Raw genomic sequence first — 21,392 nt, 5'->3', positions numbered from 1 at the left:
AATCAGGTGACAGGTAACAGACCCAAGCATCTAATTGGCTGAGAGGCGGTTCAGTGTTAGGAAAGTGAATATTTATTCACTTTTCTAACACAACAGTGAGTGATCTGTGAGCGCCCAGCATATCGCCCGCTGTTCAACTTTTTGGGTGCCTATTAGAGCCTATGGCTCATCAGGTGCTTCCAAAAATACCCTGCTGTGTAATTCTCGTGCCTGGCACCCGAAAAGGGGTCGGGCACCTGAATAGGGGGTGGAAGCAGTGGCCATAGATAGATTCATGCATTGCATGAATCTATGGTGATAGACAGGTGGCGGAACCCATGCGCTCTTTATGGATGCACCACCACTGGATGATGGTATAGTGCAGGGTGTCCCAGGTCCTTGTAGCTCATCTGCCAGTAGCACACCACCAGCTACAGAGTAGTAAGGCTTGCTCAAAGTGGTGCAAAAATTTTTTATTTCCATCCAAACTCTGCCAAAAAAAAACTCTAATCCTGTTCCACATCATACAAACTGGCTGTTATTTATAAAATAAAGAAAGATTGCAGGAAAAAACTATTTAGATGTCAAGATTTTTTCTTTATAAATGTCAGTTTTGCTGCAGCCGGTTCTAAATATGGTACAAATGTGCTACTTTACAGACAGACTAATGAGACCCCCCCAGCACTATATTTAAAGGATTATTTTTTCACTTTAAGCAACAATAAAATCACTGCTCCTTTAAAAAAAAGATTGTTCTTAAAAATGTTTTTCATTGATGTCCCCCAGGGCAGTACTTGGTGTAACGGCTTCCCAGCTAGGGAGAGGGTCTCAGCCGTTGGAGAAGTCCTTTTCCCTGGCAAGCTGCGATATGCAAGTACCGCCGGTATCCCCGTCCAATAGATCCAGAGAGAGGGTTCCCCTTCAGGAACGAGACAAGGTTATGTTGAAGGGTCAAACAAGACTGATTTTTAATGGTTCACTCTGAGATTTTATACAGTATTCAAGGCACATGAACAATCAAACTGTCCCCACCCACACATCACACCGTGGGGAAGCTTCAATCACCTTCTTTGAGCTAATTATAAACATTTCTTCATTACCAGAACTCAAACACAATGATCTCCTTCCAATCCACAACAGACGTTCTGTCTCCGATAAGTTCATTCCACACACAAACAGTATGTAGCATACATAAAACCTTTACACAAGGGACAATGAAATGTCTAGAAGTCTATGCAATTAACAACTTTCAAAAGAATGTGTCCCCACATTGAATAGCCAACAACTTGTGACATCTCCAGACATCATGCAAACATGGATCATTTGCCACCCCATCTCCTGGCTAAATCTGTGCCCAAAAGTCACTCTACAATTAACCCTTGGTATGCCTCACTGCATGATGCTTATAAATGTCCCAGGAGAATACATAGTTCCATTACACTTGGGCCCCCATACCATTTTTATTGCCAATTACTTGCATATAAGCCATCAAAATGGGGACTTCTGATTTTTGCAGTTCGGGTCCTATAGGCTTCAATGGGGTTTGTCGTTAGGGTCCAATTTTTTGTGATGTTCAAAAGTTGATGTGGACCGATTAAGGCCCATCACTAGTGACTACACGTAATACTCTGCAGTTTGATGGGTGACACATAATAATGTGCAGTTGCATGGGTGACACATAATGCTCTGCCGTGGGATGGGTGACACTTAATTCCCTAAGAGGGGGTGACACAGAATAAACTGAGAATGGGGTGGCACACACAATGCCCTGGGGGTTGAGAGAATCTGCCTGGGGGTGACACACAATGCTGGGTGGTGATTGTTAAAATAAAAATTTGCCTTGAGGTGATTTGGTTCGCATTTGCTAGCGCTATAGTTACTCACTCAATGAAAATTGAGTCAGTAAAATGTATTGTCAGTAAACTTTGACACAACAGGACAGTGTCACTCTTGTATGAATAAAGTTTGTTGTCATTTTTGGTCCTTGTGCCGTTGTCACAGAACGTCATCCAGGAGCCAATCCACATGCAGCTCTGAAAGTGCGGGAGCCGATGTCACTCATAGAGAGGATGCGGGGCTGGAGCTCAGAGCCCCGGATTTCCAATCAGATGACAATGGAGGTAGAGCTGTAGCGGTATTCTGATGTCTGGGCCCCTGTACATGCGGTGCAGCCAGTGTGTCACCGCAGGCTTGTAGTACAATAGATGGGAGCGCGCATGCGTGGGTGTCCCTATCAGATCAGCACTGTGAAGGGGGCACTGGTCACACAGCAACACAGGAAGTGGACAATACTGAGCAGAAATGACGCCATTTAGAAGAGGAAAAGAACACAAAGATTATTATTTCTGGAATTCTATATTTAACCACTTAAGACCCGGACCAATATGCAGGTTAAGGACCAGGCCCCTTTTTGCGATTCGGCACTGCGTCGCTTTAACAGACAATTGCGCGGTCGTGCGACGTGGCTCCCAAACAAAATTGCCGTCCTTTTTTCCCACAAATAGAGATTTCTTTTGGTGGTATTTGATCACCTATGCGGTTTTTATTTTTTGCGCTATAAACGAAAATAGAGCGAAATTTTTTAAAAAAATGCAATATTTTTTACTTTTTGCTACAATAAATATCCCCCAAATATATATAAAAAACGTTTTTTCCTCAGTTTAGGCCGATACGTATTCTTTATATTTTTGGTAAAAAAAAACACAATAAGACCTCGTACACACGATAGGATAGCCAGAGGACAATGGTCTGATGGACTGTTTTCATCGATCAAAACCGATCATGTGTGGGCCCCATAGGTTATTTAACCTTCAGTTAAATAAAAGCAAACTTGCTTTAAAATTTATCCGATGGATTGCTGACCGATAGGTCAAAGCCGATCGTTAGTATGCAAAACCATCTTTTAAAAACCTGTGCATGCTCAGAATCAAGTCGACGCATGCTTGGAAGCATTATACTTCGTTTTTTTCAGCACGTCGTTGTGTTTTACGTCACCGAGTTCTGACACGATCGGTTCATTAACCGATGGTGTGTGGACGCGACAGACCATCAGTCAGCTTCATCGGTTAACCAATGACAACGGTCCTTTGGACCGTTCTCATCGGATGGACTGATCGTGGGTACGAGGCCTAATGCCGCGTACACACCATCACTTTATGTGATGGAAAAAAAACTACATTTTTTTAAGTAAAAAAGCGACGTTTTTGAAACTTCATTTTCAAAAACGACATTGCCTACACACCATCGTTTTTTCAAAATGCTCTAGCAAAGCGCGGTTACGTTCAGCACTCTTTTCCATTGAAACTCGCTTCATAACTTGCTTCTGAGCATGCGCGGGTTTAAAAACGTTGTTTCAAATGCCGTTTTAACTACACTAGGTGATTTTTTGTGACACAAATAACGACGTTTTGAAAAGCGACACAAAAAATTGAAGCATGCTCGAATTTTTTTGGGCGTTTTTCAGAAGACATAAAACAATGTTTTCCCCACACACGGTCATTTAAAATTACGTTTTTGTAATGGTGTGTACGGGGCATTAGCGTTTATTGATTGGTTTGCCAAAATTTATAGCGTTTACAAAATAGGGGATAGTTTTATGGCATTTTTATTAATATTTTGTTTTTTTACTACTAATGGTGCCAATCAGCAAATTTTTTCGTGACTGCACCATTATGGCGGACATATTGGACAATTTTGACACACTTGGGACCATTGTCATTTTCACAGCGAAAAGTGCTAAAAAAATGCACTAATTACTGTGAAAATTACACTGGCAGTGAAGGGGTTAACCAGGAGGGGCGCTGTAGGGTTTAAGGGTGTGTTCTTACTGTGGGGGGCGTGGTTGTGCGTATGACATCACTGATCATCGTTCCCTAACACAGGGAACAGACAATCACTGACAGCCACATTAGGAAGAATGGGGAAGGTTTGTTTACACTCACCTCTCCCCGTTGTTCCTCTCTGTGACCCGATCGCGGGACACTGGCGGCAATCGGGTCCCGCGGGCGTGGTCACAGAGGACAGGACCGGGTCACGAGTGTGCCACGGACGATGCGCTCGTGACCCACGGCTGGGCATCTTAAAGGGGACATACCTGTATGTCCATGTGCCCAGCCATGCCATTCTGCCAACATATCGTGCAGTGGTCCTTAACCGGTTAAGTATCAGAAAGAGAAAATAAAATGTGAGAGTTCATATCACTTTACTCTGATATCATTCCATTCTGGACATTCTCTTCATATCAGGATCCGTGTATTACCTGAGAGGGGGAGGAGCCGTGTATTACCTGAGAGGGGGAGGAGCCATGTATTACCTGAGAGGGGGAGGAGCCGTGTATTACCTGAGAGGGGGAAGAGCCGTGTATTACCTGAGAGGGGGAAGAGCCGTGTATTAACTGAGAGGGGGAGGAGTCGTGTATTACCTGAGAGGGGGTCGTGTATTACCTGAGAGGGGGAGGAGTCGTGTATTACCTGAGAGGGGGAGGAGTCGTGTATTACCTGAGGGGGCAGAGCCGTGTATTACCTGAGAAGGAAGGGAGCCCTGTATTACCTGAGAGGGGTGGAGCTGTGTATTACCTGAGAGGGGGGAGCCCTGTATTACCTGAGAGGGGGAAGAGCCGTGTATTACCTGAGAGGGGGAGGAGCGCCCACACACCATCTTCTTATCTTCTTCTGTCTATAGATACTTGCCAGCCTCTTCCATCCCTTCATAGAAGAATAAGATGAGAGTGTTAGAGGAGGAAATGTTGCTGTGATGATGAAAAAGAGGGGAGGGGCTCATACTGTGCTCTGTAAGAAATGATGGAAAAGTGAGGGGCCCTCGCCATGGCAGGGGCCACACACTCATGGCCATCCAACCATTGGGATAGCAGACTGTATGCCGGGTGTGCTGGGCTGTCATGTGTACAGGATGAGAGCTTACATCTGATTGGTCAGTTATACTGACACATTGGATAGACAGCGGGGGATGGGGGGGGGGTAAAACCTTGTGGAAGATTGTAGGACCTGACTAAGATTATTATTGGTGGATCTGATTTCCCCATCCCCCATCTGTAATGATAAAACTTGGGGTGAGGAATAAATTCTCCATCATCTGGGAAATGTGTGACTGGCACAGGAAATCTCAATCATCTCTCTCATTATCTGTATAACTCCAGAGACCTCCAATGGGATCTACAGAAATTGTCACCCCGTTCCATTTTCATTACAGTGCAGCCCGGGTGTCAGAAGACCTCCCAACAACGTCCCCCTTCCATCATCCCCACCCAATCTTCTCTACATTTTACTATTCACATTCTAAGACTTAGTCTGTGTGTTTCCTCCAATAGAACAGATCTTACCAGTCTCTCCTCACAGAGAAGCCGACATTCCGGAGGACCTTACAACAACGTCCCACTTCTGACTCCGACATCTTCTCATCATCATCCAATCTTATCTCCAGAGAGGTCAGAGTTCGGTTTGTGGAGATAACGGAGGAAAGATCATCACAGCTCCGCAATGTCCCTTTACAGTCACCAATCCTGGAGAGAGAAGCAGGAAAGAGGTGAAATGTTCTTCCAGGGAGGGGCAGAAGTGGACACATCCAATGAATAATCAGTGGGCGGAGTCTTAGAGAATGAAATGTTTTTCCAGGGAGGGGCAGAAGTAGACACATCCAATGAACAATCAGTGGGCGGAGTCTTAGAAAATGAAATGTTCTTCCAGGAAGGGGCAGAAGTAGACACATCCAATGAACAATCAGTGGGCGGAGTCTTAGAGAATGAAATGTTTTTCCAGGGAAGGGCAGAAGTAGACACATCCAATGAATAAGCAGTGGGCGGAGTCTTAGAGAATGAAATGTTCTTCCAGGGAGGGGCAGAAGTAGACACATACAATAAATAATCAGTGGGCGGAGTCTTAGAAAATGAAATGTTTTTTTCATGAAGGGGCAGAAGTAGACACATCCAATGAACAGTCAGTGGGCGGAGTCTTAGAGAATGAAATGTTCTTCCAGGGAGGGGCAGAAGTAGACACATCCAATGAATAATCAGTGGGCGGAGTCTTAGAGAATGAAATGTTCTTCCAGGGAGGGGCAGAAGTAGACACATACAATAAATAATCAGTGGGCGGAGTCTTAGATAATGAAATGTTGGGACATTTGGAGGGATGATGTCATGGAATATTGGTTGGACCTCCCCTGTGAAATGGAGGTAAGTTGTCACCCACCTGATAAGTCTTAGTGTGGAGTTACACTGTTGCGGGTACATTGCGGCGTACGTGGTAACGCACACATTGGAGGGGTGATTGGCTCCATATAGATTCCCTTTCACACTAAACTGCGGCACATCGATGGGAACCGCCCACATAGGAAATAATGGGATTTCTACTTCACATGCGTCTCCATGCAGCAAAATCCATGAGGATCGCTAAACACACTGACAACCAATGATAATATGTCAGCAGATCAACCAATCATTGGGCAGGCGGCCCTCGGGCAGAGTCGGGTGATGTCATTTCCTGCCTGGAACTGAAACAGGAAGTGGTGCTGGTGAGTGATATTATCTGCTGCCCAATTGGTTGCTGGATATGCTGACATATTATTGGTTGTCAGTGCATTTATTGTAAATAAAGAGACAATTGTTTTGAAGGACGTACTTCACTATTGGTGGCATTTTTGTTTTGTTTGGAGTTCTATATCCAGCCAATCAGGAGGGACCAGATCCCTTAAAGGGACCCCACACTTGTGACAGGTGATCTTGTGGGAAGTCCCCCGGGCCCATTGAGCCCCCCAGAGGGGTGACAAGCACATGACACCTATACTGTATATGGGGCCAATCAGTGCTGAGTTCTGGCCTAGGCCAACTAGGAATAAAAGCCCCCCGAAAAAAAAAGCCCCTGCACCCTCCCCCCGCACACAGTGACAGCGCTGCTCCATGTGCCAGAGAACTCGGCAGCGGCGCTGTGATAGGGGAGAGGAGAGCTGAGGACTGTCTGTGTATTTCCCCCGCTCACCCCTCCCCTTTCTCCTGTCAGCCAAAGAGAGAGCGGCTCTAATCGGGGAACCGCCCACTCAGAGAAGAGCGCACGCTCTGACCGCCCTCCTCTCTCTCATATGTGTGTCAGTGGAGACACCGTGTCCTAGGAGACACCTACCTGCCCCCACCCCCTCCACTCACCTACCTGCCCCCATACCCCTCCACTCACCTACCTGCCCCCATACCCCTCCTCTCTCTCATATGTGTGTCAGTGGAGACACCGTGTCCTAGGAGAGGTGAGTGATCTGTGGACACAGCCAAGTCATCACCCTGTGTACTGACACCCGACATCATTGTCACCCTCCTCCTCAGCCTGGGCTCTCCTCTACACCTCCCCCCACTTGTCATCTGTGTCTCCCCCATGCAGAGTGTCACCTACCTGTCCCCACCCCCCCCTCCACTCACCTACCTGTCCCCACCCCCCTCCACTCACCTACCTGTCCCCACCCCCCTCCACTCACCTACCTTCCCCCACCCCCTCCACTAACCTACCTGTCCCCTCCCCCCTCCACTCACCTACCTGTACCCCACCCCTCTCCACTCACCTACCTGCCCCCACCCCCTCCACTTACCTACCTGTCCCCACCCCTTCCACTCACCTACCTGTCCCCACCCCCCCTCCACTCACCTACCTGCCCCCACCCCCTCCACTCACCTACCTGTCCCCACCCCCTCCACTAACCTGCCTGTCCCCTCCCCCCTCCACTCACCTACCTGTACCCCACCCCTCTCCACTCACCTACCTGTCCCCACCCCCCTCCACTCACCTACCTGCCCCCACCCCCTCCACTCACCTACTTGTACCCCTCCCCTCTCCACTCACCTACCTGCCCCCTCCACTCACCTACCCCCCCTCCACTCACCTACCTGCCCCTCCCCCCTCCACTCACCTTACCTGTCCCCACCCCCCTCCACTCACCTACCTTCTCCCACCCTTCCACTCACCTAACTGTCCCCACCCCTCCACACACCTACCTGCCCCACCCCCTCCACTCACCTACCTGCCCCCACCCCCTCCACTCACCTACCTGCCCCCACCCCCCTCCACTCACCTACCTGCCCCCACCCCCCTCCACTCACCCACCTGCCCCCACCCTCCTCCACTCACCTACCTGCCCCCCCACTCACCTACCTGCTCCGACCCCCTCCACTCACCTACCTGTCCCCACCCCCCTCCACTCACCTACCTGCCCCCACCCCCCTCCACTCACCTACCTGCCCCCACCCCCTCCACTCACCTACCTGCCCCCACCCCCCTCCACTCACCTACCTGCCCCGACCCCCTCCACTCACCTACCTGCCCCCACCCCCTCCACTCACCTACCTGCCCCCACCCCCTCCACTCACCTACCTGTCCCCACCCCCTCCACTCACCTACCTGTCCCCACCCCCCTCCACTCACCTACCTGCCCCCACTCCCCCTCCAATCACCTATGTGCCTCCACTCACCTACCTGTCCCCACCCCCCTGCACTCACCTATGTGCTTACTTCTTTAATCCAAACCCCGCACAACCACCAGGAACCCCACAAAGCCACCAAGGACCCCATAGAGCTACCAGGGACCCCACACAGGGACGAGGGAACCCACACAGGGACCAGGGAATCCACACAGGGACCCCACACACCCACCAGGGACCCCGCATAGCCACCAGGGACCCCGCACAGGGACCCCACACAGCCACTAGGGATCCCGCACAAGGACCCAACACTGCCACCAAAGAACCTGCACAGCCACCAGGGACCCTGCACAGGGACCAGGGAACGCACACAGCCACTAGGGACCCCACAGAGGGACCCCACACAGCCACCATGGACCCCGCACAGATACCAGGGACCCTGCACAGCCACCAGGAACCACACACATTCACTAGGGACCTCACCTAGAGACCACGCACAGCCACAGAGACCCCACACAGGGGCCCCTGCAAAACCACTAGGGACCCTGCACAGCCGCCAGGGACCCTGCACAAGGACCCTGCACAGCCAGACACCCCACACAGGGGCCCCTGCACAACAAACTGGGACCCCGTACAGCCACCAGAGACCACACACTGGGACCCCACACAGACAACAGGGACCTCACAGAGCCACAAGAGACCCCACATAGGGACCCTGCACAGCCACCAGGGACCCCACACAGTGACCAGGGAACCCACACAGTGACCCCGCACAGCTACCAGGGACCCCACACAGCCACCAGGGAACCTGCACAGCCACCAGGGACCCCATACAGCCACCAGGGAACCCACATAGAAACCAGAAACACTGCACAGCCACCAGAGACCCCAGTCACCCTGGACCCCGCACAGCCAACAGGGACCCCATACAGCCACCAGGGACCCCACACAGCCAACAGGGACCCCATACAGCCACCAGGGACCCCGCACAGCCACCAGGGAACCTGCACAGCCACCAGGGAACCTGCACAGCCACCAGGGCTCCGCACAGGGACCCTGCACAGCCACCACGGACCCCGCACAGGGACCAGGGAACCCACATAGCAACCAGAAACACTGCACAGCCACCAGAGCCCCCACACAGACACCAGGGACCCCACACAGACACCAGGGACCCCACACAGCCACCAGGGAACTTACAGAGCTACAAAGGACCCCACACAGACACCAGGGACCCCACACAGCCACCAGGGACCCCACACAGCCACCAGGGAACTTACAGAGCTACAAAGGACCCCACACAGACACCAGGGACTCTTCACAGCCACCAGGAACCACACACAGCCACTAGGGACCCCACACAAGGACCCCACACTGCCACCAAAGAAACTGCACAGCCACCCAGGACCCCACACCGCCACCCAGGACCCCACACAGCCACCCAGGACCCCACACAGCCACCAGGGACCCCACACAACCACCAGCGACCCCACACAACCACCAGCGACCCCACACACCCACCAGGGACCCTGCACAGGGAACAGGGAACGCACACAGCCACTAGGGACCCCACACAGCCACACAGATACCAGGGATCCCGCACAGCCACCAAGAACCACACACATCCATTAGGAAACCCACCCAGAGACCCCACACAGCCACCAGAGACCCCACACAAGGGGCCCCTGTACAACCACTAGGGACCCTGCACAGCAGCCAGGGACCCTGCACAAGGACCCTGCACAGCCAGACACCCCACACAGGGGCCCCTGCACAACAAACCGGGACTCCATACAGCCACCAGAGACCACACACAGGGACCCCACACAGACACCAGGGACCTCACAGAGCCACAAGAGACCCCACATAGGGACCCTGCACAACCACTAGGGCCCCTGTACAGCCACCAGGGACCCCACACAGTGACCAGGGACCCCACACAGCTACCAGGGACCCCACACAGCCACCAGGGAACCTGCACAGCCACCAGGGACCCCACACAGCCATAGAACCATTCTGGGGGTTTCTCCTGGATTCTATCCTCACTACACATACAATGTTATATGTACATGTACCCCAACATGTGTACAATCAGGAGGAATTATTTCCATCTCTCTGCAACTAATATTTTCTAGGAGAGATAAAATAGATTCCTCTGATCTCTGACATAAATCAATGTCTGGCAGACAGTTGGGGGTCTTCTCACTGTATCGGCCTCGTCCCCTGCTGGGCTTGTAGATGAAATGACTAGGACTTCTCTCTGAGGCTCAGTGAGGTGACAATTTTATATCTACAAGGATGGGGGGATTTTATTGGCATCTAGGGGTCACTTCTGGTCTAGAGACTCGCTCTGTCCTTCCAGACCATCTGTCTATGATTGGTCACTGAATGAAGAGAATACAGAGTCCTGTGTGTCTTCTGGTCCATTTCAGATCTGAATTCAGCTTAAAATTTGTGTTGAAATCGGACCTGAAATGGTGAATGGAGACGCACCGGACCCCCTGCTGTGAGCCGCTGTGACCTTCAGTGTGACCCCAGCCAAAGTCTGATCTTTGATAGTCAGTGGAGGGGGGAGGGGATGAAAGCCAATAACAGTGAGTGACCTGAAGGACTATGATGGGAACTCCCAGTGTAACTGGCCAATCAGAAGTCTGTCTTTGTATAACTTTCATCTGACATGTCTGGATCCCTCACATAGAAGATTTATATCAGAATCCTGCAGAATATTATATCATTTATAGGATAATTCTCACCACAGCCTCTGCAGAGTACAGCCAGGATCTCTGAGCCCCTCACATAGAAGTTTTATTCCAGAGTCTTCCAGATTATTCCGTGATAAATACAGTGTGGTGAGGGATCGATTATTGATAAGAATGGATCGGAGATCATCACAGGCGGAGGAAGTCACACCACATTTATACAACCTGCAGAGACAAATCCAGACACATGATATTATATTATAAGATGAATAGGAGGAATTATTCCCATTTAGTGAAAAGTAACATAACATCACTAGACCAGGGACCCCGCACAGCCACCAAGGACCCCGCACAGCCACCAAGGACCCCACACAGATACCAGGGTCCCAACACAGCCACTAGGGACCCTGCACAAGGACCCCACACAGGCACCAGAGACCCGCACAGGGACCCTGCACAGCCACCAGGTACCCCACACAGCCACAAAGGGACCCCACACAGCCACACAGGGACCCCACACAGCCACCAGAGACCCCACACAGGGACCGGGGAACCCATACAGGGAACCCACAGCCACCAGAGACCCCATACAGGGACCCCACACAACCATCAGGGACCCCCTACAGCCACCAGAGACCCCACACAGCCACCAGGGACCCCACACAGGGACCAGGGAACCATCATAGCCACCAGAGACCCCACACAGGCACCAGAGACCCCATACAGGGACCCCACACAACCACCAGGGACCCCCAACTGCCACCAGAGACCCCACACAACCACAAGGAACCCTGTAACCACCAGGGACCCTTCAGTGCTACCAGGAACCCTGCACAACCACCAGGGACCCCACAGAGCTACTAAGGACCCCACACAGCCACCAGGAACTCCGCACAGCTACCAGGGACCCTGCACAGACACCTGGGACCCCGCACAGCCACTAGGGACCCCCGCACAAGGACCCAACACTGCCACCAAAGAACCTGCACAGCCACCAGGAACCCCGCACTGCCACCAGGGACCCTGCACAGCTACCAGGGAACCCACACAGCCACCAGGGAACCCACACAGGGACCCCGCACAACCACCAGGGACCCCACAGAGCTACCAAGGAACCTCGCACAGATACCAAGGACCCCGCACAGCCACCAGGAACCCTGCACAAACACCAGGGACCCCACAGAGCTACCAAGGACCCCGCACAGCCACCAGGGACCCCGCACAACCATCGCACAGGGTCCCCGCACAACCACCAGGAACTCCACACAGCCACCAGGGACCCCGCACAAGGACCCCACACTGCCACCAAAGAACCTCCACAGGGACCCTGCACAGCCACCAGGGACCCCGCACAGGGAACCCACACAGCCACCAGGGACCCCGTAAAGCAACCAGAGACCATGCACAGGGACCAGGAAACCCACACAGAAACCAGAGACCCCACACAGCCACCAGAGACCCCGCACTAAGACCCTGCACAACCAACAGGGACCCTGTATAGCCACCAGAGACCCCACACAGGGACCCTGAACAACCACTAGGGACCTTGCACAACCACCGGGGACACTGCACAAGGACCCTGCACAGCCACCAGGGAACCCTGCACAACCAACAGGGACCCCATACAGCCACCAGAGACCCCACGCAGGGACCCCGTACAGCCACCAGGGACCCCACACAGCCACCAGAGACATCACACAGGGACCCTGCACAACCACTAGGGACCCTGCACAGCCACCAGGGACCCTGAACAGCCACCAGAAACCCCACACAGGGGCCCCTGCACAACCAACAGGGACCCTGTACAGCCACCAGGGACCTCACACAGCCACAAGAGACCCCACACAGGGACCCTGCACAACCACTAGGGACCCTGCACAGCCATCAGGGGCCCCAGCACAGGGACCAGGCACCCCGCACAGGGACCAGGGAACCCACACAGACAGCAGAGACCCCACACAGCGACCCCACACAACCACCAGGGACCCCGCAGAGCTACCAAGGACCCCACACAGCCACCAGGGATCCTGCACAACCACTAGGGACCCTGCACAGCCACCAGGGGCCCAAGCACAGGGACCAGGGACCCCGCACAGGGACCAGGGAACCCACACAGACATCAGAGACCCCACACAGCGACCCCACACAACCACCAGGGACCCTGTAGAGCTACTAAGGACCCCACACAGCCACCAAGGATCCTGCACAACCACCAGGGACCCCACAGAGCTACCAAGGACCCCACACAGCCACTAGGGACCCCACACAGCCACCAGGGACCCCACATAGCCACCAGGGACCCCACACAGCCACCAGGGACCCCACACAGCCACCAGGGACCCCACATAGCCACCAGGGACCCCACACAGCCACCAGGGACCCCACACCGCCACCAGGGACCCCACATAGCCACCAGGGACCCCACACAGCCACCAGGGACCCCACACCGCCACCAGGGACCCTGCACAACCACCAGGGACCCCACACAGCCACCAGGGACCCCACACCGCCACCAGGGACCCTGCACAACCACCAGGGACCCTGCACAACCACCAGGGACCCCACAGCGCTACCAAGGAGCCCACACAACCACCAGGAACTCCGTACAGCCACCAGAGACCCAGCACAGCCACCAGGGACCCATACAGCCACCAGGGACCCCATACAGCCACCAGGGACCCCACACAGGGACCCTGCACAGCCACCAGAGACCCTGCACAGGGACCCCAAACAATCACCAGGGACCCCACACAACCACCAGAAACCCCACACAACCCCCAGAGCTAAATGTGGCATGATTGGTTATGATTAAGGATGACCTCTGGCGTGTTCGCAGAGCCACCAAGGACCCCACACAGCCACCAGGGACCCTGAACAACCACTAGGGACCCTGCACAACCACCGGGGACACTGCACAAGGACCCTGCACAGCCACCAGGGAACCCTGCACAACCAACAGGGACCCCATACAGCCACCAGGGACCCCACACAGCCACCAGAGACATCACACAGGGACCCTGCACAACCACCAGGGACCCTGCACAGCCACCAGGGACCCTGAACAGCCACCAGAAACCCCACACAGGGGCCCCTGCACAACCAACAGCGACCCTGTACAGCCACCAGGGACCTCACACAGCCACAAGAGACCCCACACAGGGACCCTGCACAACCACTAGGGACCCTGCACAGCCATCAGGGGCCCCAGCACAGGGACCAGGCACCCCGCACAGGGACCAGGGAACCCACACAGACAGCAGAGACCCCACACAGCGACCCCACACAACCACCAGGGACCCCGCAGAGCTACCAAGGACCCCACACAGCCACCAGGGATCCTGCACAACCACTAGGGACCCTGCACAGCCACCAGGGGCCCCAGCACAGGGACCAGGGACCCCGCACAGGGACCAGGGAACCCACACAGACATCAGAGACCCCACACAGCGACCCCACACAACCACCAGGGACCCTGTAGAGCTACCAAGGACCCCACACAGCCACCAAGGATCCTGCACAACCACCAGGGACCCCACAGAGTTACCAAGGACCCCACACAGCCACCAGGGACCCCACACAGCCACCAGGGACCCCACACAGCCACCATGGACCCCACACAGCCACCAGGGACCCTGCACCGCCACCAGGGACCCTGCACAACCACCAGGGACCCCACAGCGCTACCAAGGAGCCCACACAACCACCAGGAACTCCGTACAGCCACCAGAGACCCAGCACAGCCACCAGGGACCCATACAGCCACCAGGGACCCCATACAGCCACCAGGGACCCCACACAGGGACCCTGCACAGCCACCAGAGACCCCACACAGCCACCAGAGACCCTGCACAGGGACCTCAAACAATCACCAGGGACCCCACACAACCACCAGAAACCCCACACAACCCCCAGAGCTAAATGTGGCATGATTGGTTATGATTAAGGATGACCTCTGGCGTGTTCGCAGAGCCACCAAGGACCCCACACAGCCACCAGGGATCCTGCACAACCACTAGGGACCCTGCACAGCCACCAGGGGCCCCAGCACAGGGACCAGGGACCCCGCACAGGGACCAGGGAACCCACACAGACATCAGAGACCCCACACAGCGACCCCACACAACCACCAGGGACCCCGCAGAGCTACCAAGGACCCCACACAGCCACCAGGGATCCTGCACAACCACCAGGGACCCCACAGAGCTACCAAGGACCTCACACAGCCACCAGGGACCCCGCACAGCCACCAGGGACCCTGCACAACCACCAGGGACCCTGCACAACCACCAGGGACCCCACAGCGCTACCAAGAAACCCACACAACCACCAGGAACTCCGCACAGCCACCAGAGACCCAGCACAGCCACCAGGGACCCCATACAGCCACCAGGGACCCCATACAGCCACCAGGGACCCCACACAGGGACCCTGCACAGCCACCAGAGACCCCACACAGCCACCACCACCAGAGACCCTGCACAGGGACCCCACACAATCACCAGGGACCCCACACAACCACCAGAGACCCCACACAACCACCAGAGCTAAATGTGGCATGATTGGTTATGATTAAGGATGAGCTCTGGCGTGTTCGCATAGTACACGTGCAGAGCCCGCCAGGAAGTGTGCACGGTGCTGTGCTAATCACAGTCAGGGAGACATTGTCCCGATGCTCGGCTGCAGGGATCGTGAAATGTCTCCCTGGCTGTGATTAGCGCAGAGCCGTGCACACTTCCTGGCGAACACGCCAGAGCTCATCCTTAGTTCTGATGGATGAGAATTGGATTTTTAACACCGGCATGTCAGTCTGATCCCAACAAGACCAATCACTGCTTGTCTGGTGTGATCAGACTCCATAGAACCATTCTGGGGGTTTCTCCTGGATTCTATCCTCACTACACATACAATGTTATATGTACATGTACCCCAACATGTGTACAATCAGGAGCAATTATTTCCATCTCTCTGCAACTAATATTTTCTATGAGAGATAAAATAGATTCCTCTGATCTCTGACATAAATCAATGTCTGGCAGACAGTTCGGGGGTCTTCTCACTGTATCGGCCTCGTCCCCTGCTGGGCTTGTAGATGAAATGACTAGGACTTCTCTTTGAGGCTCAGTGAGGTGACAATTTTTTATCTACAAGGATGGGGGATTTTATTGGCATCTAGGGGTCACTTCTGGTCTAGAGGCTCGCTCTGTCCTTCCAGATTCTAATGGAGGACCATCTGTCTATGATTGGTCACTGAATGAAGAGAATATGGAGTCCTGTGTGTCTTCTGGTCCATTTCAGATCTGAATTCAGCTTAAAATGTGGTCTGAAATCAGACCTGAAATTGTGAATGGAGACGCACCGGACCCCCTGCTGTGACCTCCAGTGTCACCCCAACCAAAGTCTGATCTCTGATAGTCAGTGGAGGGGGGAGGGGATGAAAGCCAATAACAGTGAGTGACCTAAAAGGACTATGATGGGAACTCCCAGTGTAACCGGCCAATCAGAAGTCTGTCTTTGTATAACTTTCATCTAGGTGACATGTCTGGATCCCTCACATAGAAGATTTATAGCAGAATCCTGCAGAATATTATATCATTTATAGGATAATTCTCACCACATCTCCTGCAGAGTACAGCCAGGATCTCTGAGCCCCTCACATAGAAGTTTTATTCCAGAGTCTTCCAGATTATTCCCTGATAATTCCAGTCCGGTGAGGGATCGATTATTGATAAGAATGGATCGGAGATCATCACAGCTGGAGGAAGTCACACCACATCCATACAACCTGCAGAGACAAATCCAGACACATGATATTATATTATAAGATGAATATGAGGAATTATTCCCATTTAGTGAAAAGTAACATAACATCACTAGACCAGGGACCCCGCACAGCCACCAAGGACCCCGCACAGCCACCAAGGACCCCGCACAGCCATCAGAGACCCGCACAGGGACCTTGCACAGCCACCAGGTACCCCACACAGCCACACAGCCTCCAGACTCTGCACAAAGACCCCGGACAACCACCAGGGACCCCACACAGCCACCAGGGTCCCAACACAGCCACTAGGGACCCCGCACAGTCATCAGAGACCCGCACAGGGACCCCGCACAGCCACTAGGGACCCCCACACAAGGACCCAACACTGCCACCAAAGAACCTGCACAGGAACCCTGCACAGCCACCAGGAACCCCGCACTGCCACCAGGGACCCTGCACAGCTACCAGGGAACCCACACAGCCACCAGGGACCCCACACAGGGACCCCGCACAGGCACCAGGGACCCCACACAACCACCAGGGACCCCACAGAGCTAACAAGGAACCCCGCACAGATACCAAGGACCCCGCACAGCCACCAGGAACCCTGCACAAACAACAGGGACCCTGCAGAGCTACCAAGGACCCCGCACAACCATCGCACAGGGGCCCAGCACAACCACCAGGAACTCCGCACAGCCACCAGGGACCCCGCACAAGGACCACACACAGCCATTAGGGACCCCACACAAGGACCCCACACTGCCACCAAAGAACCTGCACAGGGACCCTGCACAGCCACCAGGGACCCCGCACAGGGACCAGGGAACCCACACAGCCACCAGGGACCCCGTAAAGCAACCAGAGACCCTGCACAGGGACCAGGAAACCCACACAGAAACCAGAGACCCCGCACTAAGACCCTGCACAACCAACAGGGACCCTGCACAGCCACCAGAGACCCCGCACTAAGACCCTGCACAACCAACAGGGACCCTATATAGCCACCAGAGACCCCACACAGGGACCCTGAACAACCACCAGGGAACCCTGCACAACCAACAGGGACCCCACGCAGGGACCCTGTACAGCCACCAGGGACCCCACACAGCCACCAGAGACCCCACACAGGGACCCTGCACAACCACTAGGGACCCTGCATAACCACCAGGGACACTGCACAAGGACCCTGCACAGCCACCAGGGAACCCTGCACAACCAACATGGACCCCATACAGCCACCAGAGACCCCACACAGGGACCCCGTACAGCCACCAGGGACCCCACACAGTCACCAGAGACATCACACAGGGACCCTGCACAACCACTAGGGACCCTGCACAGCCACCAGGGACCCTGCACAGCCACCAGGGACCCTGCACAGCCACCAGAAACCCCACACAGGGGCCCCTGCACAACCAACAGGGACCCTGTACAGCCACCAGGGACCTCACACAGCCACAAGAGACCCCACACAGGGACCCTGCACAACCACTAGGGACCCTGCACAGCCACCAGGGACCAGGGACCCGCACAGGGACCAGGGAACCCACACAGACACCAGTAGTGTTGAGCAGAATATGCCATATTCGATTTCGCGATATATCTCGAATATATATTCGAATATTCGAGATATATTCGCTAAATTCGAATATTCGTGATATTTTATCGAAAGTAAATGATTGCGATTTTTCGCTATTGCGAATGCGAAAATAATTGCGATTTTTTGATAACTGCGGTAGGAGCACTCTGATTGGCTCAGAATATTCGTGATATTTTATCGAAATATCGCAACATGCGAATGCGATATTTATTGCGCAATTTCGAGAAATGCTGGAGGAGCGCTCTGATTGGCTCAGAATATTCGTGATATTTTATCGAAATATCGCAACATGCGAATGCGATATTTATTGCGCAATTTCGAGAAATGCTGTAGGAGCACTCTGATTGGCTCAGAATATTCGTGATATTTTACAATACAAAATAATTGCGAATATTCGGCAAATGCGGAAGGAGCACTCTGATTGGCTCAGAATATTCTTGATATTTTACAATACAAAATAATTGCGAATATTCGGCAAATGCAGAAGGAGCACTCTGATTGGCTCAGAATATTCTTGATATTTTACAATACAAAATAATTGCGAATATTCGGCAAATGCAGAAGGAGCACTCTGATTGGCTCAGAATATTCTTGATATTTTACAATACAAAATAATTGCGAATATTCGGCAAATGCGGAAGGAGCACTCTGATTGGCTCAGAATATTCGTGATATTTTACAATACAAAATAAAAAGTGTTTTGCATTGGTGGTGATTCTTTACTCTATCCATCTGTCACAGCCGTTTGTCAAACACCTTAAAGATTGAACACGTTCATGCTGCATGCTTTGGACTTTTTTTCACTTCACATATCAAAGACATTTTTATGAAAGATTATTTTTCTATTATTGGGACTATATTTCTTTATATATTTGTTTCACTGTGTATTTCACAAGTTATTTGCGCTTGCTTATTTTATAATTTGCCCACATGTCTTGTCACTAGACATATTTTTTATTCTTGTAGAGCGACTCCATTTTCTGTCTTGTATTAATTTATGTTGTATAACATTTTTGAGTTGCTGCTGTATTCTCCCCTTTTTTAAGGTATGCGCAATTTTTTCCTTCTTACAAAAAATAATAATATCAAACATACAAATATTCATAACATACACATACACAAAGCCCCCCCCTTTTGCATCAGAGACAATCAGAGTTCTCCTACCACAGTTATCGAAAATTCGCAATCATTTTCGCATTCGCAATAGCGAAAAATCGCAATTTTTTTTTTTTCAATTTGGCAACATAATAGGATCGCCTCAGCTTAGCTACTCGGCCCAGGGTCTCTAATCATACCAGCAATGCTTTTAGACGTCGATAGGATGTGATCTGTTTTAAAAATCAAATTGAAAAAATGCGAATATTCGGAATTGCGAATATTCACCGCGAAATTCGAAATATAGCGCGATTTCTCGAATATGCTATATTCGAGTCGAATATTCGCAATGCGAATATTCGTGAGCAACACTAGACACCAGAGACCCCACACAGCGAACCCACACAACCACCAGGGACCCCGCAGAGCTACCAAAGACCCCACACAGCCACCAGGGATCCTGCACAACCACTAGGGACCCTGCACAGCCACCAGGGGCCCCAGCACAGGGACCAGGGACCCCGCACAGGGACCAGGGAACCCACACAGACATCAGAGACCCCACACAACCACCAGGGACCCCGCAGAGCTACCAAGGACCCCACACAGCCACCAGGGATCCTGCACAACCACCAGGGACCCCACAGAGCTACCAAGGACTCCACACAGCCACCAGGGACCCCACACCGCCACCAGGGACCCTGCACAACCACCAAGGACCCTGCACAACCACCAGAGACCCCACAGCGCTACCAAGGAGCCCACACAACCACCAGGAACTCCGCACAGCCACCAGAGACCCAGCACAGCCACCAGGGACCCCATACAGCCACCAGGGACCCCACACAGGGACCCTGCACAGCCACCAGAGACCCCACACAGCCACCAGAGACCCTGCAGAGGGACCCCAGACAATCACCAGGGACCCCACACAACCACCAGAGACCCCACACAACCCCCAGAGCTAAATGTGGCATGATTGGTTATGATTAAGGATGACCTCTGGCGTGTTCGCGAGAGCCACCAAGGACCCCACACAGCCACCAGGGATCCTGCACAACCACTAGGGACCCTGCACAGCCACCAGGGGCCCCAGCACAGGGACCAGGGAACCCACACAGACATCAGAGACCCCACACAGCGACCCCACACAACCACCAGGGACCCCGCAGAGCAACCAAGGACACCACACAGCCACCAGGGACCCCGCACAGCCACCAGGGACCCTGCACAACCACCAGGGACCCCACAGAGCTACCAAGGACCCCACACAGCCACCTGGGACCCCGCACAGCCACCAGGGACCCTGCACAACCACCAGGGACCCCACAGCGCTACCAAGGAGCCCACACAACCACCAGGAACTCCGCACAGCCACCAGAGACCCAGCACAGCCACCAGGGACCCCATACAGCCACCAGGGACCCCACACAGGGACCCTGCACAGCCACCAGGCACCCCACACAGCCACCAGAGACCCTGCACAGGGACCCCACACAATTACCAGGCACCCCACACAGCCACCAGAGACCCTGCACAGGGACCCCACACAATTACCAGGGACCCCACACAACCACCAGAGCTAAATGTGGCATGATTGGTTATGATTAAGGATGACCTCTGGCGTGTTCGCATAGTACACGTGCAGAGCCCACCAGGAAGTGTGCACGGTGCTGTGCTAATCACAGTCAGGGAGACATTGTCCCGATGCTCGGCTGCAGGGATCGTGAAATGTCTCCCTGGCTGTGATTAGCGCAGCGCCGTGCACACTTCCTGGCGAACACGCCAGAGCTCATCCTTAGATGGATGAGAATTGGATTTTTAACACCGGCATGTCAGTCTGAT

At 53.5% G+C, this 21,392-nt stretch overlaps 1 protein-coding gene across 1 annotated transcript in view; it reads right to left on the bottom strand.

Annotated features, from left to right (window-relative positions):
- The window catches only part of LOC120933838 (ribonuclease inhibitor-like), a 30,191-nt gene that overhangs the window by 2,881 nt on the left and 5,918 nt on the right, over nucleotides 1-21,392 (bottom strand). Inside the window, exons 3-5 of the mRNA XM_040347251.1 lie at nucleotides 11,143-11,313; nucleotides 5,318-5,497; nucleotides 4,606-4,682 (exon numbers count right to left, since the gene is read on the bottom strand). Of these exons, the coding sequence (XP_040203185.1) occupies nucleotides 4,640-4,682; nucleotides 5,318-5,497; nucleotides 11,143-11,313 (394 nt within the window). The 3' untranslated portion in view covers nucleotides 4,606-4,639. The remainder of the gene's footprint in view (nucleotides 1-4,605; nucleotides 4,683-5,317; nucleotides 5,498-11,142; nucleotides 11,314-21,392) is intronic.

This window comes from Rana temporaria, chromosome 3, assembly GCF_905171775.1.
Source record: "Rana temporaria chromosome 3, aRanTem1.1, whole genome shotgun sequence".
In the NCBI taxonomy this organism is placed as follows: domain Eukaryota; kingdom Metazoa; phylum Chordata; class Amphibia; order Anura; family Ranidae; genus Rana; species Rana temporaria.
This window is presented reverse-complemented; position numbering and strand designations above follow the sequence as displayed.